The 24,242-nt window shown below is 43.8% G+C and overlaps 1 protein-coding gene across 10 annotated transcripts in view; it reads right to left on the reverse strand.

Annotated features, from left to right (window-relative positions):
* BRD4 (bromodomain containing 4) overlaps positions 1 to 24,242 on the reverse strand; it is a 92,059-nt gene that overhangs the window by 40,300 nt on the left and 27,517 nt on the right. For 5 of the 10 annotated variants that reach the window (XM_014055926.2, XM_014055924.2, XM_087709756.1 and 2 more), the window contains one exon: positions 1,126 to 1,480. In XM_014055926.2, the coding sequence (XP_013911401.2) occupies positions 1,126 to 1,446 (321 nt within the window). In that variant the 5' untranslated portion in view covers positions 1,447 to 1,480. Of the gene's footprint in view, positions 1 to 1,125; positions 1,481 to 17,663; positions 17,771 to 24,242 lie in introns of all 10 variants that reach the window. The other 5 variants (XM_014055918.2, XM_014055919.2, XM_014055921.2 and 2 more) reach the window with 2 other exon arrangements.

The raw sequence follows: 24,242 nt of genomic DNA on the forward strand, positions 1-24,242 counted from the left end.
GCGTTGCCAAAAGTTTCAGCTCTTCTCCTAAACCAATAGTTGAAAATTGGCTGTTGGCCAATTCTTTTTTATTACTTCTACCTTACTATATCTACCTTAGGGTATGTGTGTATATATGTATATACATAATTTTAATTCACTAATTTAAGAAAGATAAAGAAGCAAAGAAAAGTAAAGAAGGTATCTTTTTCAAAACTTCAAAAACACATAAATGGTCCCTTTTCCAAGTAAAGAGCAGGTAGTCCTTGCTTAGTGATTGCCTGGACAGCAGTTACTATGGTGATGAAGAAGTAACTCTGCAACCAATGTCCTCATTTACAACTTTTTCACCATCTCTTTCGGTCACATGTCAATCATTAATCAATTAATGCGTATTGGCCTGAGTAAGATCATAAGCATAGTTGCAGTCATGATTTTTCACTTAGCAAATGCTTCACTTAACAATTTGTGTTCTTGGCCCCAATTGCAATTGCTAAATAAGGATTACCTGTATTCACATCAAAAACTTTTCATTTGTCTAGAATTGGACAATGACTAAATCAAATGCATTTTCCCTCTGCAGTAAACTTCAGTAAGAACACAGCTTGAGCAGGACAAGGAAAAAGAATGGTCATGTCCAGTCAAGTCATAATAGAAACAGATTTCTAGTTGGAGAATACAAATCACATATGGCTGTTACTATGACTTTAAATACACTTTACACATCTTTCTGTTAAGACAATATTGTCCTTATAATAAATACTTATTTAACACTATTAATTCAGAGTGTAGAATGATATAACTTCTACTCAAGAAATTATGTATCTAAATTAGACAGACACGGTCGAAGAACTGAGGAATTGCATATCCCTGTACCTATTATGGCAACTAATATAATCTATCTATATTATTATCCTTATTTTACTATAATCCTCTTTTGCTTCATATTCATATTTTTAAAAAGTAGCCCACAGCATGTTTTTGATGGTTTCCAATTTATCAGGGACTCTGAAGAAAAACTAACACATATTTTGCTTTTTCATCCTCATAAAACAGCATATTTATAGTTTGTGGTTGTTATATCTTCCAAAACAAACCCATTCTTTGTTTGCTGTCCACAAATGGTTTTTTTAAAAATTCACTTACGTTTAAATTTCCTTTCCTCATGTTAGGTGTACTTACAGGGAGGTTTAGCTTGACAGCATCCACAGGCTGCTGGAAAGGCCATGAAAACTGATGTTTCCATAGTGTCCTGAGCACCACTTTGAGTAGGTACTGTAGTTGGTTGGTCATGCGCTTGGGTTTACTAGGATTTGAGGTCTCAGGTGGAGATGGGTTAATGGATGAAGGATTGCCTTGTTGGGGTTGGGTCTGTGCCTGTGTTGTAGACATTTGTGTAGCTTCTAGTCCATCCCCCATTACTGACAAATTTCTCAGTCTTGTCCCAGGGCCACTCTCTGAAGACATGCTATCGATCCCATTGCATTCTGTACCAGTCACTCTGCAAAGCAAATTCATAAATTAATTAATTGTATATTCTGCCCAACTCCCAATGATGTTACAAATTATTAATACATTTTAAACAGTGAACAATATAAAAAGCACACAAAATAAACAATGGTAGCAGAGAAAACAAAGGTAGATAGGAATAAAGAAAATATGGCTTTAATCACCTTTGCCTGGGGAAATAAGGGAAAATTGATGAGTGGCTGACAGGCTCTAATACTAAGCAATAATATGGCTGAGTGCAATTTTGAACCAAGGTGAAGTCAATCACTAAACTGAGATTCCCCAAGGATGTTAAGTACTATATCACTTAGAACACGTCACAAAAAATATTAATATAAGAAAAGTGCTCTGGTTTTCAATAAAAAGAAAACCAGAGCAAGCCAATATGCATTCATTTTTCTTCTAAAGAATATGAAGATAGCTGATGGTCCAACACTCATAAAGGTACATTTAAAAGTTAAATCCTGACTGTTTTCTCTAGAATTATTAGTATATCCTTAACTTCATTCTTGCCCTCCCCCCCCCACCCCAGTGTCCCTTTCAGAAACATACCGGAACCTAAGATTCTTTTTAATAATTCACCAAACTGAAAATATTATTTAATAGTAGAATAATAAATATACTTTGGGGGAAAAAAGCAGAGACATCAGTTGTGTTGTGGCTATCCTAAATTCCACATTTATTCATTTTACATCCCTCTAATCCAGTGGTTCTCAACCTTCCAAAGCCGCGACCCTTTAATAGTTTCTCATGTTGTGGTGACCCCCAACCATAAAATTATTTTCGTTGCTACTTCAAACTGTAATTTTGCTACTGTTATGATTCATAATGTAAATATCTGATATGCATGATGTATTTTCATTATTACAAATGGACATAATTAAAGCATAGTGATTAATCACAAAAAGAATATGTAAGTATATATTGTGAAATGGTTTGCTAATGAAAATAATATATATGATATAACCTCTAACCTTGTTACAAAAAGTCCATGAAAATTTCAGTTGGTAACAAAATAAAAATAAAACGGAGCAGACAGACAGTAAAAAAAATGGGTCAAAAAGAAATACAGTACTAGGTTGGATATTCCCTCCTATTTTTCATCTTGTTCTACTGGTTCTTTATGATTTATCAATTGTTGTTTGTAACTATTGATTGTAACTATTATTATGACCTATGACCTATTGCTGTTTATATGTACACTGTGATTTGGTGCACTGGAGACAAATTCCTTGTGTGTCTTATCACACTTCACCAATAAACATTTCTATTTCATTCTATTCCTATTTCATTCTATTCTATTCTATCCTATTCCTATTTCATTCCTATTCCCATCCCATCCCATTCCATTTTCCTATTCCATTTCATTCTATTCTAAGCATGGAAGCTTAAAACCTAAAACTAAAAAGATGTAGTGCTTTATTTTTTTTTCAAAGCGGCTGCTGAAGATGTTTTGGGACTGCTACCTTTTTCCCCCTCCGCCCCTAAACTCCTGGAATCCTCTTGCTCCCAAGTTTTCCAACCACTCATTAATTCATAGATATCGCGGGAAGGAAACGAAGGTGGGTCTTCTTGTGAATGGACAGAAGTTTTTACAGAAAAGGGAAAACCCGAATGTCTGGAGCCAGCTGTTGCAGAGCACCCGCGTAAACTTCCGAGCCTCCGAGGAGGTGGAAGGGACATCGTCACCATCCTTCCCGCTTCGGTTCTCAGCTCCTTCTTCTCAGCGTCCCCTCCTCTCCCTTCACTGCTGGGAGACCGAACTCAGCCTGGCCACCTCTCAGGGCGCTGCCTCGCTGGTGCTCAGGCACTCCATTCTCCCCCTCCCCTCATCAAGCCCAGCCGTCCGATCCGCCCACCGGTGCCTCTCGTGTCACAATTGGCTGGGTGCCGGTTGTCCTCGTGCCGCGGCTCCTGTCAGGTAGCCCCACTCTTTCTCAAGGCAGCGCTTGCCGCCGCCACTCCCCTGGCTCCAAACACTGGCACGCAGGTGTCTCGGTTCCTAAGACCATCAAAAATATATCTTTTCCAATGGTCTTAGGCGACCCCTGTGAAAGGGTCTTTCGACCCCCAAAGGGGTCGCGACCCACAGGTTGAGAACTGCTGCTCTAATCCCTTTTATCAGTGGAGTCAGGGTGACTGAAAAGAGCTGAGTGCTTACTGCCTGGATGCCCTTCTTGACACCTATGCAGAGTTCGCAGCAGATATTTACTCTTTGTTCCCTGATAGAAAAACATCAGTTGCTGCCTAGGATTGAACTCTCAGCCTCCTGAGTGTGAGGCGACATCTTCACCTCTAGGCCACTGCGCCGCTCATCCTGAATTTAACTTATATCTAAAATACAATTTTTAGAAAACAAAACTACAGTGATCTGCAATTCAGTATGAAGTTTTATTCATAAATGCATGGCACAACATAGAAAAAGAAACCCATCAGGACTAGATTCAGCAGTCCATCTGCATTTAAAAAATAGGGCCACTGGTTTAAAAGAGGGGTCAAAGAGGCCATATATGTCAAAATTGAACAACCCTCTCTCAATATAGGGGGAGGCATAATGACATCAGCTGTCTCCCGTCTAAAACACAGTCCGCTCAACAGTTCCGAGAATGCTCCACACTCATTTGCATCACTCAGGTGACCCTGAGGACACAGATAAACCTCCTGGTGGCCTTAATCAGTGGTCCCCAACCTTTTTATCTCCACGGACCAGTCAGCCTTTGATAATTTTACCGTGGCCCGCTGAGCGCGCGCAGGGGTGGAGGGGCATTGTTCGCGACGACACATTGATTGTCGTGGGGAAAATAGTGGGTGGGAGTATTAGGTATCTTCACTACCATATATAAAAGGAGATACTATCTTAAATAACAAAGTGGGCCCCCACCTTCAAAATATACTAAAAGAAAAAAGATTCCATGTGCTCAACTAATTTTTTTTTAAATCATCACTATATTATGGACTACAGATATATATATATATATATATATATATATATATATATATATATATATATATATACACACACACACACACACACACACACACACACACACACACACACACACACAATGTCCAAATAACAGGAAAAGCGCTTCAAGGACCAAAGTATATTCCTTTTTTGCAGCCTTAAGAGAACTCTCGTTTTTTGAGGCTCAGAACCAGGCATTCTCGTGGGCTGCAAAAAGGAAACGCGACCCGGGAGCGCAGCCTCCAAGAGTCCATATCGCCAATAACTACGCGTGGGGGGAAAGGAAATGTGTTTTGTGAGGAAGAGAAAGAGCACGCTTCACCGATGCCCGTTGGCGAAATTTTAGAAGAGAGGCAAGAGACTTCAGGCACCGAGCCCCCACCCCTGGCTGCGGCAACTGCAGCGGGCGGGAGGCAGGGAAGGGGTGGGCAAGACCGCCGCTTTTTCACCGTGCGCTGCCCCCCATCTCCCCTCAAAAGACCCCCCCCGCCCTCGGCTGCCCGACGTTCTCTCTCTCTCTCTCTCTCTACCTCTCCCGCCGTTCCTTCTCACAAGCCAAGGCCGGGCGGGGAAGCTGCCAGGGCCTCCAAGGGCTCCGCTTCCAGCGCATGGTCCGCCCCCTCCTCGCCTCGCTTCCAGGCGAGCCGACTCAGGCGAGAAAGGAGAAAGAGGCGGAGGCGTTCACTGAGGGGATGGCTGACTCGGGGAGGGGGCGGAGGTGGTGTAGTAGCGGGGGATTCTTCCTCCTCGCCTCACTTGCTCCTGTGCTTCCGCGTAGCTCCCCCCCTCCGGCAACGGCGCTGCATGAGTGAAGAGTCGGCCGTTGCATGGCCCCCGGCCGCTGCGCGGCCCGGTGCCAGGTACTCCGCGGACCGGGGGTTGGGGACCACTGGCCTTAATGGCTCTCTAAAAAGAATGCAAATTTCCAGCTGTCTGCAAGGAGTATAAATCATTCCGTTCCCCACCATCCAGTCAGCGCTGAAGAAGCTTCTTGGATGAGAAGCTAAACGTTTTCAAAGAAAAACCAGAAAGTTCAGTTGTCTCTTGAAAAAGCACCTTTGGAATACTTTGATAAGCGATGCAGTGGGTTTTTAAAAAATGTTATACTCAACTTTCAATGAGAAAACTAAACAATTCAATGCTTTTAATATTGCCATCCTAAAATAAACATTGATAGAATTTGAGTATTTTATTTTTATAATCTCAATAATCTATGCTACTTAATAATAGATGTTAATACATTTTAAACATATTATACAAACATACTTTTAGAGATACATTACTGGTATGACTAGTATATTGATTTTTATTCATTAGTCATTTTATTCATTATTTTGTTATAAGTCCTAATTGGTCATGTTTTAAAAGCTGGGGGGAAAATTATGAAATGCTAAAATCATGAACTTAAATTTGTTAGCAGTTAATGGAAAGTGAATTTTTTTCTCTTTCCTATGCTTTAGTCTTGCATCCCAAAACAATATTTTGTACTATAAGAAACTGCAGTGAATACTCTTCTTACAAAGCACTGCAGTATAGAAGACACCCAGGAGAGGGTGCCAAAAGAATAGAAAATATTACCAAGGACATTCAAGTTCACAGTTCAGAATTCTGTGTCTGCTAGCTACAATTTACAGATACCCATTTTAAATGTTTCACTATATCGTTGGGCCTTAACAATAAAGCAATAAAACAATAAGCAATAAAACAAAATCAAACTAGTGTTTAGGCTTTAAGAGAGCCAATTTCAAGGAATTTAGGATTGGGAAGGATTCCGTGAATGAAAATCTTAAAGGAGAAAATAAATGAAAAGGCTTGGGAGACTCTGAAAAATGGGATTATAAAAGCCCTGAAAAAATAAAAGAGATTCAAGAAAAAAACCAGGCTGGTGGCATAAACAACACCCAATAAACTGAAAGTCAAAATGGATAAGTACAAAAAATGGGAGAGAGGGGCACATAACTAAGGCAGAATACCAACAAAGAGGCAGAACTTGCAAAGATAAAGCCAGGAAACCTAAGGGTCAAAACAAAGTAAGACTTGCAACAAATGTCAAATAATAATAATAATAATAATAATAATAATAATAATAATAATAATAATAATAATATCACATATTAATATTAATATCACATACTCAGCTGCTGTAAAAAAATCGCGCAGACTGATTATAAATTGCGGCACAATTCAGTAGCACAAATGATCCATTGGAATTTGTGCAAAAATTATAATATTAAAACAGCAACAAACTGGTGGGAACATCAGCCTGAAAAAGTCACAGAAAATCAGATGGTCAAGATCTTGTGGGATTTCCGTATACAAACCGACAAAATACTGGCGCATAATACACCAGACATCACACTGGTTGAGAAAAATAAGGTCACAATCATAGACATCGCAATACCAGGTGATAGCAGGGTCGCCGAGAAGGAACATGAAAAAATCGCAAGATACCAGGACTTAAAAATCGAAATTCAACGACTATGGCACAAACCAGCAGTGGTAATTCCAGTGGTAATTGGCACACTGGGTGCTATTCCAAAAGCACTGGAATTACATTTAAAACAGTTAAAAATTGACAAAATCACCATCAGTCAAATGCAAAAAGCCGCACTGCTTGGATCTGCACGCATATTACGAAAATACGTTACGACGTCCTAGGCCCCTGGGTGGGGCCCGACTAGTAACCAATGCCAAATCCGGCGAAACAACTGGCCGCTGTGATACAATTGTACAACAACAACAACAACAACAACAACAACAACAATGGTTTCTTTCAACTTGTAAAAAACAAGAAAAAAGAAAGGAAATGTCCACAGCAGGAAGAAAGTAGAATTGCTTAATTCATTCTTTGCATCAGACTAGAAATATAAATTAAAATAGGCAAGAAAATGGTAAAATAATACCTGCCTATCCTAAAGAACTTCAAATAACCAGGACCAGATGGATTACATCCCAGAGTTCTCAAAGAGATGGCAGATGTAATCCCGAAATCACTGAATAATATATTTCAAATATCTAGGAGCAATGGGAACTACTAGAGGTCTGGAAAAGAGCTGATGTGGTTCCTATCTTTTTAAAAAACGGAGAATAAAATGGATCCAGGAAACAGATCTATCAGTTTGACATCAATCCCTGGGAAGATTCTGGAAAAGATAATCAAGCAATGGATCTGTGAACACCTGGAACCATAGCTATTACTAGAAGCCAACATGGGTTCTAGTAACAGATCACATCAAACAGATCTTATTACAAGGCTCCCTTCCTAAAACTGGGACTGAGTTTATAAGGTATAGTCAAATGTGCTTAAGTAAAGCTTAATGATTAGATTTGTTTAACTATGGAGGGTAGGCAAACATTCCAATCACAACCACAAAAATGATGGCATGATTTTCCAGCATTTTGGCTGAAAAATATCTTAACACTGTACTGTACCATAGATTTAATATACATTAAAAGTGAACAAACAAAACACCCCTCCTTTTTCAAGAGGAAAAAATGAAAATCGTATCTTCCAGAAAGTCTTCTGGTCTCAATTTCAATTATAAAAAAAAATATCAACGAAAACTAAACTGTACTACCATATTAAAAGATAACTGATTTGATTTGTTTGAGCACAGCATATTGTAGGAGTTGTGTAATTATAGTTGGGTGAAAAGTTTCTTACTATACAAGTGAATAATTAATCTATGAACATTCCTATGCCTCCCACCAGTTCTAGTAAAAAAAATAAAAAGCTGTATTGCCAGCTCATGCAAGAGAAATTCAGCAACACAAGTAAAATATAAATGTTCTTAAGCTAGGAAGTGGGTAATGGGGAAGAGAAATGAATATGTTTTAATAGTTCTGCAAAACCATGGCTTTGTTGTTTTCTATTGCATCATGTCATGGCTTAGAAGTACCAATATGTGTGCGGGAAGGGAAACCTTCCCAGAAATAATGCATATTTGTAGTGTTAAACATGTGAAGAAGTCACAGAAATAAATGAATTAAAGATCATGCCTAACATTCAACTAAAACACTTTGGAGGTTAATGCATTTTGTGCATTTACCCAACTGCATAACTTGTTAAACAAGGCATGGTTTAAATAGATGTGTTTTACAAAAACAACAATTACCACAGTTCATTGTTTGGCTTAAAAATATGAACATTTACCCAGAAAAACAATGCATTTTAAACATTACAAATAACTGTATCCTGGAGACTAAAGATGGAAAAGGGAAATATCCTCATTAGTTTGCTGTTCTGGTACAACAATCCATATCATGTTAAGTGCCAACAATATGCTCTTAAGGCAGGGGTCACCAACCTATGGCCCACAGCCCACTAGTGCCATGAGGAAATTGCAACTGGGCCACAGAAACGACCAGCAAACACAGGCAATCTCACTTGTGTTAGTAGTGATCACATGCTGCATTTGAGTGAGCAGCAGGCGGGTGTGCAAACGCTCGTGTAAATGGAGCGGCCTGCATGTGTGTTTGTCGTCCACTTGCATGAAACAATCCACTTCCCCAACAGTCTGAAAAACTGGAAACATTGGGGAACACTGTCTTAAAGTGTTAAACATAGTCCAGAGTGCAAAACACTTGAGGATTCCTAGTCCTGGTATTTCTCTCATGTAAATACAAACCACTTCCAACATTAATGATTGTAGGGTTTGAAAAATATTCAATTCGTTTCAACAGATATAGCATGAAAATTGATTTATCAAAATATATTATTCTGAATCTACTCTCTGCACTTGGCAATGCTCCAAAGGAGAATGGATGGTGTGGCTCCTGTTTATCAGAGCAACGTGCAACCTACCCTGCTGTCCTTCCACAAGCAAAGTCAATGTGGAAGCCAGCAGAGAAGGGTGAAAATGGCTATCACATAAACGTGGGGTGCTGCAACAGTCCTAAGTGTAAGTCAGTTGCCAAGTGTTGCAACTATGTAATCATGGGGGTGGCGTGGCATGAGGGTTGAAATTTTGTTAGGCAGTGAGATGGGGTACTCTAGCTACACCATCATTCTGCTTCCTCTGCCAGCTCTATCACTCTGCTGCATGCATCCTGAGGCTCTGTCTTCACCCAGCATCTTTATCCTGGGCCAGCATCAGGAGCAAGAAAGTTGGTGGCAGGGGGTGACAAAGTAGGCAGTGGAGTGTGAGGCACTCAAAGGACAAGATGGGGAAAGAAAGGTGAAGTAGAGCCAGTTAGCACAGGGAAGAAAACATGACTATGGGATGCTGCAACAGGTTGTAAATGTGGATCATCACCAAATACCCAAATTATGCAGGGGTACTGCAACACCAGGAATTTTTTGAGAAGTTGTAACTACCATTTGTCCCGTGAGGTTGTAACCCTGAATTGTTACTGAACAGATGGTTGTAACTCAATGACTACTTTTAAGTTGTCTAGTAACATAAATAAACCATGCAGAACTGAGAAGGAGAACAAAGCAAAAGAAAAACAATAGATAGCCACTGGAGTGGCTAAGGTGCTGGCCTAAACACCAGGAAACTGTTGATTGTAAGCTTCTCTTAAGCATAAAAGGCAGCTGAGTGACCTTGGACCAGTCATTCACTCTTGGCCTATACATACATACATACATACATACATACATACATACATACATACATACATACATACATACATCTAATAATAATTAGAATGGCTGAAGCAGGAAAAAAATTCACATTTTGGAATGATTGAGCGAAAACTCCTAACCTTAGTCTGAACTGGCTGCTATGGCATGAGCTGAACAGAGCAGTTCATACAAGACAGCTAAAATACCGTATTTTTCAGAGTATAAGACGCATCTTTTTTTCCTCAAAAGAGGCTGAAAATCTGGATGCGTCTTATACATCGAATACAGCATTTTTTTGCCTCCCAAAGCCCCGCCTCCTTCACCAAAACGGAAAACGGCCGTGCATACCCCGATGAAGGCTTTCAGAGAGCTCCTGGGGGCTGGGGAGGGCAGAAATGAGCAAAAAATGGACCATTTTGCCCCCCCCCAGCAGTAAAACGGGCTGTTTTTCGGAGGTTTGCAGAGTGCAAAAACTTTTTTTTCCTTTTGGAAAGCTCTTTAACTGATGAGAATTACAATGATCAAGAGCTGTGCCAGCAGAAAAAAAGTCTTAAGGTATGTCAGTGATTTCCTTCTCCAGCACATGGATAAATACACCTGGAAACATCTACCTACCTACTCACTCTCTCCCTCCCTCCCTACTGTATTTCTCTCTCCGTCTATCCCTCTATCTACCTACCTACCCACACACCCTCTCTCCCTCCTGTATTTCTCTCTATCGCTTTACCTGCCTACCTACCTACCTATTCTCTCTCTCTCTCTCCCTATCTACTGTATTTCTTTTTCTATTTCTCTCTATCCCTCTACCTATCCCTACCTACCTACTTACCCACTCTCTCCCTACCTATCTACTGTATTTCTCTCTCTCTTTCTATTTCTCTCTCTCTATCCCTCTACCTACCTACCTACACACTCTCTCTCCCTACCTACCTACTGTATTTCTCTCTCTCTCTATCTCTTTATCTACCTACCTACCTACTCTCTCTCTACCTACCTACCTACTGTATTTCTCTTTCTTTCTCTCCCTCTCCATCCCTCTATCTATCTACCTACTTTTTTAAAATTTGCCTCTTCAAAACCTTGGTGCGTCTTATACTCCGGTGCATCTTATACTCCGAAAAATATGGAATATCAATGAAGATGCAGTTCTGTAGAGCAATTGGCCAAAATGCTTCCTAATCAATATGTGAAACTGATGAGGTAAAGGAAACATCTGATTGAAATTGCTCATTAAAGGAGGTACTAAATCTTATGAAAACACTAATAGTACTTTGAAAGTAATGCCACAATTTTCAAATCTGGTTTAGTTCTTTTGCTTATTTATCTAGTCTGATTGTGAGAACGTATGTAGAATAATCATGCAGAGTGCATTAAACATTTGTAAAAGATATCCCATGATTTCTTAACTTAAAGATATTTATAGTTGGTTCTTTTTTACTGACTATTCATTCAATAACTGTTTGAATGGTACTGAAAAAATAACTCTACGGCTCATTTACAACCTTCAATCCTTCAGAGAAAATCTCAGTGGCACCTGGGGCTAGGAACTGCAGCAATTACGAAAATAGCTTACTCTTCTGAAATCACTTTCTCTTCAATCTCTCTGCTCTGCAGAGGCAATGGGAGAGAAAAAGCAAGCAATTTCTGTAGACAATCTCTCCTTTGCATGACCTTTTTCCACTATCAGCATGATCACAATGCTTTCACTGTGCAGAAGAGCAAACAGCTTACTCATTCTCCAATCTCCCTGCTCTGCAAGGGAGATGGAAGATAAAGCAAGAGAGAGATTCTCTACAAAAATCTCCTGGTATTCCATCCACCCCTGCAGAGTACAGATATTTGAGAGAAAGAAATTTCAAGAAAATAAGCTATTTGCTCTTCTATGCATTTAAAGCAATGTGATCATGTCACATCAGTTAGGAAAGGATCAAAGAAAGGATTCTTCCTACTCTCTTGCAGAGCAGAGAGACTGGAGAAAACAGACTGCAAGTGTCTATGGAGATTCTTAGTCATCCAGGTCATGTTGTCGCAAAGGTGCTTTTTCAAGAGGCAACTGGACTTTCTGATTTTTCTTTGAAGATGTTTCACTTCTCATTCAAGAAGCTTCTTCAAGATTTCAAGAGAGTAAAACACATGCTCTTTTAAACTTTGAGAGGATGTGTTTATGCTGACAGTAGAAAAGTCAAGCAAAGGAAAGATTATCTATTAAAATTGCTTGTTTTTTTCTTCCCAAACTCCTTGCAAAGTGGATTGGAGAGCAAAAGATTTCAAGAGAGTACTGTAGCTATTTACGTAGCATGCCCATGGCTCCCAGCTGCAATATGATTGCATTGCTTTAGTTTAAGACAGTAAACAGATACTCAAGTATCAAAAGGGTGGGGGAGTGGTTAGGAGGCAGACTTAAATCTGACTAACTTTGTCTCTTTAGGAATGGAAAACACAGATTTTCCAATTAGCAACTGCTTCACGTTGCAGCGGAATTGCCAGTCCAAATTAGGGTCATTAAGAGAGGACTATGTGTACATAAATTTAGTTATGAAAACCTTATGGGGTGTGAATTAGTTTTCCCTGTTTTAAATTTTGTAGTCATCATATATGCTCTTATACTTCTCCCAATGACTATAACAAATGGCTATGTATGATGTTACAAACTTAAATGCCTTTATCTATGCAGGTATTCCATGAACAAGAATATGTATTGTTACAAACCCCAATAAGTAGGGAGAGAAGCTGTTGACTAAACAAAATTTGTTCATATTCATCTTGGAATAATCCTCATATTTTGTATTGTCACTTAGTGCTCCATGTATCCCCACCCGAAACCCTAACTTTAAGAATGAGATAATTATTTGTACATACTTGTCTAATTCTGGCATTCCAGCAGTATGAAATAATGGAGTGGCATACAGAAGTAGCAGCATGAAGTTGAAGAAAGGATATATGCATTAAATAAATATAAGTTGCTATTATGAAAAGGCAAAATAATTGAACAATATTTAGCTGATGTGTTTAACTTGAATTATATTTTGGTCAATTCTAAGAAGTATGCAGATACAAATTGGTAATGTGCTTTTAAAGCAATTAATGACATCTATTGATAATCAAAATGAAGAGTTGAACAAATGTAAAAATCGTTCTGAAGATAGTTTTTTCCTTACAATAATTAAATTATTGAAATAATTCTAATAATTTAACATAAAACTGTTGATGATGCATCAGTCTCACTTGATGTAAACAGTAAATGGCCATATCTATGCAATTAACCCACTTCCAAAGGTTCCACCACAAAACCACGTTCAACTAAACCGCGCTCGACAAAACCACGTAGCTGACGTCATCAACAGGGCGACAACAGCACGGAGACAGAAGCTAAACCTAAAATTAACCCCTAAACCTAAACCTAACCCCCCTAAACCTAATCCTAATCCTAACCCTTAACCTAACCCTAAACCTAACCCTAAACCTAACCCTAACCCTTACCATAAGTTGAATCGGCTTGCTTTCAAAGCGCTATTTAAAGCGCCCTTCTTTCTCTGCGCTGGCTGTTGTCGCCCTGTTGATGACGTCAGCGACGTGGTTTAATCGGGCACGGCTTAGTCGAGCGCGGTTTTGACGGGTCACGACTTCCAAAATCAATTCCAAAATTAAATTGATATTTCTACAGACTACTGCATGATCAAATCGCCAGAATGATCTTATTATCTGGGTGGATAATGCATAAGTCCTCCCTTACTGATAACGCTGCTAACTCTGAAATTCTCCTGGCCGATGTGATAGCTATGAGAAAGGTGGTCTTAAAAGTCAGATGCCGGAGGCTAGAGTATCTCAATGGTTCAAACGGAGCAGAAGTGAGTGCTTGTAAAACAATGGAAAGCTCCCAGGTTGGCTATCGATGAACTGCCTGGGCCAATGGGGAGTGACTAGAAGAACGTCTACCCCTTCTGCTGAGATCTTTCTGATCACCCTGGGGAGAAGAGGGAGTGGCAGAAAGGCGTACAGGAGACCCCAAGGCCAAGGGCAGCAGCGGGCATTGACACCCTCTGCTCTGGGTGACTAGAACCTGGAAAAAAACCAGGGAAAATGGGTGTTCTCCGGCCACGTAAATTGGTTGACTGTTGGTTGGCCGAACCTCAACGACAGCTGCTGGAAAAGGTCTGGAATGCAGGCGCAACTCTGAGTGATTGATGGTGGTCCTGCTCAGCCAATCCGCTTGGGTATTATCTATTCCGGAGATGTGCTGGATCTGACATACGCTCTCTGCCCACAGTCCTAGAGCCTCTGCCTCCTCCATGAGGGACTTTGATCGAGTGCCCCCTTGATGATTGACATGAACTTTGGTTGCTACATTGTCTGTCAATAAAAGAACATGGCAATCTTGTATTTCCTTCAGGAAGTGGCGGAGGGCCAGCCACGCTGCCCTCAGTTCCAGCCAATCGATGTTGGGGGACAGGTCCTCTGAAGACCACCTGCCCTGAGTTACTCGAGTCTGTAGGTGGGCACCCCAGTTAAATAGGCTGGCATCTGATGCAATGATCAGGTGGTTGGGCTCTTTGAAGAGGCAGCCCTTCTTCATGGCCAGAGACAGCAACCATCTGAGGGAGCGGATGACCTTTGGTGGAACACAAACTGTTGCAGTGGAGCTGCTGGTGCTGACTCTCTGCTGTGGTGGGAGGAACCACTGGAGGGTTCTTGCGTGCAGCCAAAGAACTACTGTGATACACGAGATCATCTTCCCCAGAAGATGAGAAAGAAGGATCACTGTCAACAGTTTGCGACCTCCGAACTAGGGTCACAAGAGTTTTGATACTTACGTTCCTGGGAGAGAAAAACCTTGCAGCCCAAGGTGTATATCACTGCTCCCAGGTGGAACAGTCTGGTGGTGGAAGTCAGGTGACTTTTCTCCAGGTTTATGGAGAAACCGTGGGCTTGCAGTGGTTGCATTGTAATCCGGGAGGTCTTGTGATGCTTGTGGTAGGGACGACGATTGGATGATGATGTCATCCAAGTAACATTGAAATCTTACTGGCCTTGCCCTGAGGTGAGCTGCCACTGCGGCTAACAATTTAATGAAGGTCCTGGGCGCTGATGACAGGCCGAATAGCAGGACCTTGTATTGATAATGGTGCCCTGTGTAGTAGAACCTCAGGAATCTTCTTTGGGACAGGTGAATTGGAATAATAGAGATAACATTTTAGATCTATTGATGTCAAGAGGTTGCCCTCTCAGATGCATCCCAGGATCGTTTGAAGGAATTGCATTTTGAAACATTTGTACGCCAGGTGGACGTTGAGCTTTTTCAGATCTAGGATTGCTCTACACACACTCACACAGACACCAAATTATTTGGCCCTAGAAAGAAGATGGAGTAGAAGCCCCTCCTGTCCTGCCCTACAGGAATTGGTTTTATGGCCCTGATCTCTAGCAGATGCCACATTTTGGTTCCCATGAGGCTGTTTTTGGAGAGGCAGGTGGGGGTGGGACAACAGAAAAAGTGCCTTGAGGGCAAGGAGTTGAACTCCAAGGTAAGACCCAGCTTTATTGTCTGTAAATCCCACACGTTTGTGGTGATCATCTCACATTGGACAGCGAAAAGCTGTAACTGCCCTCCAATGAGAAGAGACAGTTGGTGGTCACTTATTTTTATGGAAGGGTCTGTTGCCTAACCATCCACGAAATGGCTGTCTTGTGGCAGGCTACTGCCTGCCTCTGTCTCAAAATGGCTGTCTGTCCTGAGGACGATCAGTTCCCTGGGGGTAGGATCCATTGAAATGAAGGGGAATTATTATTTGTGTCAGGTACCCAAAAGGATTGCTACAAAAGTAAGTTGGAGTTCTGCGCTTCACCCCACTCCACTCCATCATGTAAGGCAAAGCCTTCCTCTTTTCCTTGGTCTCGATTAGAATGGGATCAAGTGAGTCCCCAAAGAGGTTACCTCCCTTGAAGGGAGCAGAGTCAAACTTCCATTTTGACTTCATGTCCACGTGCCAATGGTGAACGACAGAAGGTGATGTGAAATAACGTTGGACACTAGGGCCCTGGATGTGAACTTAGGGTAGCATCTGCAGAAAACTCTGCTGCAGCTATCAACTTGTTAATGTCCTGGCACAGCCTGGTAACCTCTGGGGGCAACCTAGCCTGCATTTGGCGAAGCCAGAGAAGGAAACTATTGAAAAATGAGGCAGCAGTGGTAACCTTGATGCCCCAGGCAGCTGCCTGATGTGTTTTATGGAATGATTTTTCTTCCTTCTTATCCTCTGCTTCAAACCCTCCATCAGATCTGAAGGGAGAATAGATACTGAAGTCAAAGATGCCACAGGAGCATCTACAGAGGGCAATTGCAGAAGCTCTTCTAGGCTAGGACTGACTGTATAGAGCTTCTTATCACTGTCACGGGGGGCTGCTAGGGAGCAGGGCTGTGACCACTGAGGCTGGATCACGTCTTCAAACATCTTAGGAGATGGAATAATCTGCTGTGCCTAACAGGTTTGTTAAATAGTCCCTCACTGGGATCCTGAAGATCCGTGGTTATCTGTTCAGGGGTGACCCCATATGAGTGGTGGTCTTAGCCTTGTACAAAAGAGACTTGAAAGAGCCCGGCTTAAGGAGCCCCGTGAAGGCAGACTTGTCCAGAGTAAGACCTTTGTCCTCCAATAGGTCTTGGTCAGCCTGGTCTTCCTACCCCACATGGATTCCTCACTGCATAAGGAGGGACGAGGCCTTGTGGAAGTGGCCATTTTGGAGCTAGTCTGGCAGGACGCTGGTCCCTTTGTTGGAGCCCCTCAGCGATTCATTGGGAAATGGCCTGAGAGATGACATTGCACATCTCCTCAGAAAGGGCAGGTCCCTGGTCTTCTAATTGACGCAGCCCCGCTGCAGTGGGAGTGAATGTGGCCTATGGGGGTGACCATCTGATTGGGCCTGTTGCCTCCCTATCTGCAGGGACATTGCAGTCAAAGGGTACAAACTCCTCAATGGAGGGAGCTGGGGAACCTAGGGCTCCTGTGGTGCCATATAGCGACCAATCTCGATGTTCCTCTTCTAAAATGGGGGGGGGGAATGTTCCAGTTGCAAGAGAACTTCTATATCCACCTCTCCAGGTAGGCTGTTACCTTGGGCTCCAGCTGAGATCTGTATCTGCACCTTAGCAAATTGTTTCTCTAACGCCCTCTGGCGTCTAGCAGCATCCTTGTCTGAGCCCCTGGCTCCCTTCCAAATGGGGGAACGTTGTAGCCTAACTCCCCTCAAGGCCTCTCTCACTGAAGCGCTAGCCTTCCTAGGGCCGGGCCTGCATTGGTGGCTAATTGAGAGCTCTGCCTGGTTGCTGTTCCCTACTAGGTCTTTCTCTCTGCAATCCTGGAATAAGTCCAACTGTTTCACTATCTGACTGAGGGAAAAGTGGCTGAATACAGCACGTCTTAATGTCCAGAAGGGTCCTGCGCCAACCGTCAAGGGGCAGAGTCCGCAGAAAGAGAGGTCCTGGAGGTCGAGGACCACTCACCGATGGCTGCAAAACTGGATACTAAAATTGCACAAACCTCAATGGCTCTGCGGCACTCAGGTTAATCAGTGGGCTGACTGCAATAGAGAAAAAGAGTGCAAATCACCAACAGCAAAGATCTGCGCCAAAGCAGATCTGTAACTCACAGAGTATGACCAGTGTTGGCCAAGAATCCGACGCTGCTGCGGTGATAAAAGGTGGTGGCGATCCACTCAGCGACCCGAACAGGATCCATCCACTCACCCGTGGCGATCTGCAAGGGAAAACAGGTGAGCGACAATCTGGCAGCCAAAAGCGCATGAAGGAAAAAGTTTTGAATTTGTCGCTCTCAGTGCAAGGGAAAAGCCTGCCACTGCATCTGCAACGTGGTCCGAAGTTCAGAACCAACACCAAGGCTACCTGACCAAATTGGCGGTCGGCGATGGTGACGGTCCACTGGCAACCCAATTGGGCCAGTCACACCCCAGCAGCTGAGGTAGTTTTGCCCAAACCACACACAGCAGAAGGGTTAGGGCTGCATTGATGGAGAACCCATGTGACTAGAGAGCTTGAATTGTGAGGGAAAGATCAAGGCCTGCCCGTTCCCTCGGGACTGATTGTACCAAGATGTCAGGATTGGTATGTATGACCTTAGCAGTCACCTTCAAGCTCTTTTGGGGCTTAGAGGTCTTGCTGGCCTTGGAAGCCTTATTGTGGGCTCTGGTTCCCTCTCCACCCTGAGAAGTAGAGGGTCTCGCTGGAGAGAAGGGAGCCTGTGCTGTTGCTATGAAACCTGGACTAGCTTCGAATGGCCCAGACATGCTGCTGTCTGCCATTGTGGGGAGACTCAGAGCGCTTGACAAAATGACGGGCACATGTCTCTTGCTGCTTAAAATAGTGTTTTGTGTTTTTTCCGACCGTCTCTTATTGTGCCTTGAGGTGCAGAGAACAATATGGTGCCCCCCTCTCTCTGCCGCCCGACCGCAGTCAAAAATAGCACTTTGCGCCATTTTAATTTCCCGTCGCTGTTAGAAGCCTCAGAAGCGAGGCAAAGGACTGCCTGGGTGAAGGTGTGCTGTGCACTGGCTGTGGTGCTCCTCCGGCAGCATAATCAGGCTGATAAGCCCTATCGTGCTACGTGACTGCAAGGGATCCGGTGGAGAGGGATCGAGCTGTACGCACCTCCGCTCATCTTCTCATGAGCGGCCACGACTCAAAACACTTGATAGAAGACAGCTTGCTCCACGCTTGCAGAAAGGTCTCGTAGCTATTGCTACAGCAGCAGCCATCAAAGAAGACTGTGGGGGAGCAGGTCACTCGTTACTGCCAATGATCGTCTGAGGCTGTCAAAACTCCGTTTTCCCCCCACCGATAGACCCAAAGCTGGTGCCTCAGCGAGGCGTGGATCTGACAGGCCTAGGCCTTTGTGGCCCAACATGGCCAGAAGGACCGCCAGAGTTATTAGACCTTTATGATAAGATATATCAGCTGTACCCACAGAAGATTTACTGCAATTTTGAAATAATTGAGATAATTTTGAATAAATTGAGGTGAAGACAAATCATACTAGAGCAATAGGATAACACAACCATCCTCATAGTGGACTGAGTCGAAAGCTGGGTGGAGCTACCCATAGGGATGGGTTATAAAGGGTATTAATTAATTATTAATCACACTCAGAGTGTGGACAGTGTTAACCCATGCATGGATGCTATCTCCACTGTATTGAGAATTCTTTGGATAGATCCTTACTGGGCTAGACTGAGATGAAAACTAGATGCAGTAGAGAACAGGAGGTATAGCCAAAGAATTTACACTCAGTCTCTGGGCAGATAGACAGAAGTTAACCCATGCTTGGACTCTCCAAGCAGCACACAGGAGGTGGCCAAATAGCTCTCCCTTCCACAGATGAAGAAAAACTATAAATTTTTGATACTACCGTGTTTCCCTGAAATTATGACATGTCCTGATAATAAGGCCATGCCATATTTTTCCTGTGGGCAAAAATATACGCCCTCCCCCAATAATAAAGCCTCTGGACACCCCCTCCAGCCAGGCAGAGCGCCACTCGCCAACCTAGCGATATCTTGAAGGCGCAAAGCCACAGGAACTAGGGAGCAAAGGTGCTCACATTGCTTGACGCCTTTGGTATACCGCCAGGTTGGTGGGTGACACTGTGCCCAGCTGGAGCGGGGAGTTGCCAGGCAGCTGCTCTCATGAGCAACCGCCCGGCAATGCCCCTTTCCAGCCGAGCAGAGCGCCATTCATTGACCCAGTAATATCCCAAAGATGCTAAGCCGCATGGTGCTCTGTCCAGCTGGAGAGGTTGCGCGATCACTTGTTCTGCCCCCAGCTCGCGTGCCTCCCAGCCTCAACATGCCCAGCTCTCCCTGCATGGTGGCCCCACTGCCTGGCTTCCAAACTCCCGAGATTCACTGCCGAGTCTTCCGGCAGCGGCCGCTCAGGGACTACGCTTCCCACAGCCAGCCCACAACCATAGAGCTCTAGGCAGCGGATCTCCGGAGTTTGGAAGCAGATTATGCTTGGTGCATGGCGGCGGTGGCGGCAGCAGCAGCGGGGCTGCGGCACCCTGGCCTGGCCCTGCAGGGAGAGCTGGGCATGTTGAGTCTGGGAGCCACGTGAGCTGGAGGCAGAACAAGTGCTTGCACACCCTCTCTTTCCAGCCGGGCAGAGAGCTATGCGGCTTAGCGCATTTGGGATATTACTGAGTTGGTGAGTGGTGCTCTACCTGGCTGGAAAGGCGCGTTGCCGGGTGGCTGCTCATGAGCGTAGTCACCTCATGGCAGCTTTATTGCGTTGTTGTGACAACGCAACACAGCTGTTTGCCCCTGAGGCTGCGCCCAGCTCTTCGGGCGCCCGCTCGCAAGAGAGCAGCCACCTGGCAACCCCAAACCAATAAGACACCCCCCGCCCGATAATAAGGCCCAAGCAAAATTTGGGGGGGTCAAAAGAAAATAAGACCCTGTCTTATTCTCAGGGAAACACGATATGAATATCTGGTTCCAGATTTTAGAGACACCCTCTGCCCACCCATGCGGCATAGTTTCAGTCCTCTGATGGAATTACTACTTGAAGCAGCAAAATAGATAAATGGTGCAGAAACATTAGCTTGCAAAGTTGCCTTCAAAATATCTACAATTCATTTCTACTTGCCATCTCATTAACAAGGGGATGCTGGGAACTTGTATATTGCGTGAGTCATCTATTTTCTCTGTACTTACTACAGTCCAATTAAAGGCAGTGACAGGACTGGAGGAGGGAATCAACTGGGCACAAGTATTTGCCTGATCATAATATGAACTGGCAACAAACCTGACTGAACTGGAACTCTTCTAAATAACTACACTAACCAGAAATACACACAAACAGATAGGTATTCTATTGTGATATGATGCACATCACAATTAAAAAAATGTGCTACTTAATACACGTAGACCTCTATTTACAACCACAATTGAGCCCAAAATTTCTGTTGCTACCGTGTTTTCCTGAAAATATGACGTGTCCTGATAATAACGCCATGTCACATTTTTCTGGTGGAAAAAAATATAAGCTCTCCCCCGTAAATAAGCCCTCTGGACAACCCCCCCTTCCGGCCAGGCAGAGCGCCGCTCACCAACCTAGTGGTATCCCAAAGGTGCCAAGCCACGGGAATCAAGGAGGGAGGTGATTGCGTTGCTTGATGCCTTCGGGATACAGGCGCTCACGCGGCTTGGTGATACCTGTAGGTCAGTGAATGGTGCTGTGCCCGGCTGGAAATGGGTTTTGAAGGTGGCTGCTCGTGAGTGTGGTTGCTTCAGCGCCACACAGCTATTTGCCCCTGAGGCTGTCCCCGGATCTTTGGGATCTTGCTCATAAGGGAGCAGCCACCCAGCAACCCCAAAACAATAAGCCCTCCCCTGAAAATAAGGCCCAAGCCATATTTTGTGGGCCAAAAGAAAATAAGACCCTGTCTTATTTTTAGAGAAACACAGTAAGTCAGACATTTGTAAGTGAATTTTGCCCCATTTTATGACCTTTCTTGCCAGTTAAATGCAATACGAATTATACTAGTTAAGTTAGTGACGTTGTTAAGTGATTCTGGCTTTCCAATTGTCTTTGCTTGTCAGAAGGTCATAAAAAGTGGCCATATGCCCTGCAACCCTCACAAATATGAGTAAGTTGCCAAATGGCCAAATTTTGATCATGTGACCATGGTGAGACTACAACTGTTAGATGAAAAACTTTTCAGTCCTGTTGTAACTTTGAACTGTCACTATGCACATTTTGTAAGCTGAAGACTCTTTACTGTTGAAGTGTTTGCAGACATGAACAAATAAACAAAAGAATCCTGATTTACTGTACATCATGCAACTTTTACATAAACCCCTGATAATAATTTTTTTCCAAAGCATTTGAGTCCAGATGAAAGTATTAAGGAGATCTGGATATGTTATTTCCTATTACTTTTCTCAATGGAAACTTTCATCAAATGCAGAAGTTTTTGACCAGTTAAGCATTACCAAGTAAGAAAGACATCTAGCAAATAAGGGTACAAATATCATTCAGATAAAAGTTATCTTATATGCCAGCATTACTTCGGTGTGCATTATTGTCACATGAATGACCATTTTGCACACATTGGTTGCAAAATTTGGTATTTGGTATTTTGGTATTTTATTATTTGTATGCCACCCTTCTCCGGGAGGACTCAGGGCGGCGAACAATTCAAAGGGGAAAAAAGGGGGAACATAAAAGACAAAATACAAATAATAAAAGTAGACAACAGTCGCACAACCATACATGTCGAGAGGGGAGGGAATTCATCACCCCCAGGTCTGCCGGCAAAGCCAGGTTTTGACGGCTTTTCAGAAGGCCTGGAGAGAGGTGAGGGTCCGAATCCCTGCGGGGAATTCATTCCAGAGGGCCAGAGCTGCCACAGAGAAGGCCCTCCCCCGGGTAATAGCCAGGTGGCATTGGCTGGTAGATGGCACCCGGAGGAGGCCAACCCTGTGAGATCTAATGGGTCTGTGGGAGGTAATTGGCAGCAGGCGGTCTCTCAAGTACCCAGATCCAATACCATGAAGGGCTTTATAAGTTACAACTAGCACCTTGAAGCGTATCCGGAGACTGATCGGTAACCAGTGCAGCTCGCGGAGGATAGGTGTAACGTGGGTGTACCGAGGTGCACCCACAATCGCTCGCGCGGCTGTGTTCTGGACGAGTTGAAGTCTCCGAATACTCTTCAAGGGCTGCCCCATGTAGAGCGCATTGCAGTAGTCCAGTCTTGAGGTCACGAAAATTAATACTTACCATCGTATTCGCAAATAGTTGCTAACGGAGGTACTGTAATTGTTAAATAAGAGCAGGTGTACTTCATTTAAAAGTGTATCCATAGGAAAAATAAAGCAGAAGAAAGCTGACATTTTGACAAGTATTCTAGAATTCTAAAGATAATGGTAGTAAGTAATTGCACTACTGCAGTCTGGCCACATTCATTAGGTCAGTCATTTAGTCCAAATCTCAAACATGCCTATTAGTTAATTCATGCTATTTATTTAAAGTATGGGTGGCCAACTCTAGGCCACAATGATTGAAAAGGAATTATCTTGGGCTACATATAAATATATACAAATAATCCATGGGTTACGAGCATTCCTTTGGTGACTGTTCGAAATTACGCGATAAGCATCCCTTTAGGCTTGCGGCTTTCTCAGCGCCATTACAAATCGTGCAGGGACTGCGGCCCTGATGCCCAGCACCTTCCACCCACATCAGCTGCCTTTGGAGGCAACAGAAGCAACTGCTTTTCTTGGTGGGGTGGCTTGTGACCTCCCCTTCTGCTGGGCCAAAAGCAGCTGACCTGCGAGGGTGCCCTTCCTCGCCATCATTTGCGGGGCTAAAAAGCTGCATGAAACAGTCTCTCCCACCCCGGCTCGCCTGTCTCTTTAATTCGCACCTCTTTGTCTCCCCCTGAAATGACCTCATCCTCAATAGAAAGCAATTGGGAAAGATATGTGTGTGTGTTTATGTGTGTGTTTGGGAGTGGGGAAATAAGGTAAGGAGGAAGAACAGAGGCTTCTCAGCTCGCTCTGACCTCCCAAATAGCAGAAGTTCCTGTGTTGGGATGCCCCGCCTTTTCCTCCCTTTCCCATGTTGGGGGGAGGGTGCTGGAGGGTGGGAATCTGATGTCTGTAAGGAGGCAGATGAGCCCAGAAGCAGTGCACCCATGAACCCCAGCTGGGCGGAGGGATACAGGGTCTGGGAGAGAAGAGAGCGCCAAAATGCCTCCCTTCTTCCTCCTTATCTTATTCTCCCCCCTCCACATCACATAAACATACAAATCCTTTCCCAATTGCTTTGTCCCGCTCTGACCCTTTAGGCAAAGAGGCACGATTTAAAGAGACAGGCAAGCGGGGGGGGGGGGAGGAGGGAGGGAAGCGACAACAGCCCCGGCACATATTCCTCCTCGCCCACACATATTCCTCCTCGCCCATCGTGGCTGCCAGGGCTTCTCCTTCATAATGGGCTCCAGGAGGAGGAGGGAACCCCATCTCCCCCATTGGGAGCTCTGCCAGAAAAGCCATCTGGGAGGTGAGAGCGAGCACACACTCTCCCTCCCTCTTTCTCAAGTCCATGGAGGGAGATTTCAGAGAAGTTCTACGGCCAGTGGGGCGCCTCAGCCCAGCGCTGCTCCCTCAGTGGGCTTGAAGGGAAAATAAGCCCCCCCGCGATGTCAAAAATGT

This window comes from Thamnophis sirtalis, unplaced genomic scaffold, assembly GCF_051295495.1.
Source record: "Thamnophis sirtalis isolate CommonGarterSnake01/CBP01778 unplaced genomic scaffold, rThaSir2_p1.2 scaffold_3, whole genome shotgun sequence".
NCBI lineage: Eukaryota > Metazoa > Chordata > Lepidosauria > Squamata > Natricidae > Thamnophis > Thamnophis sirtalis.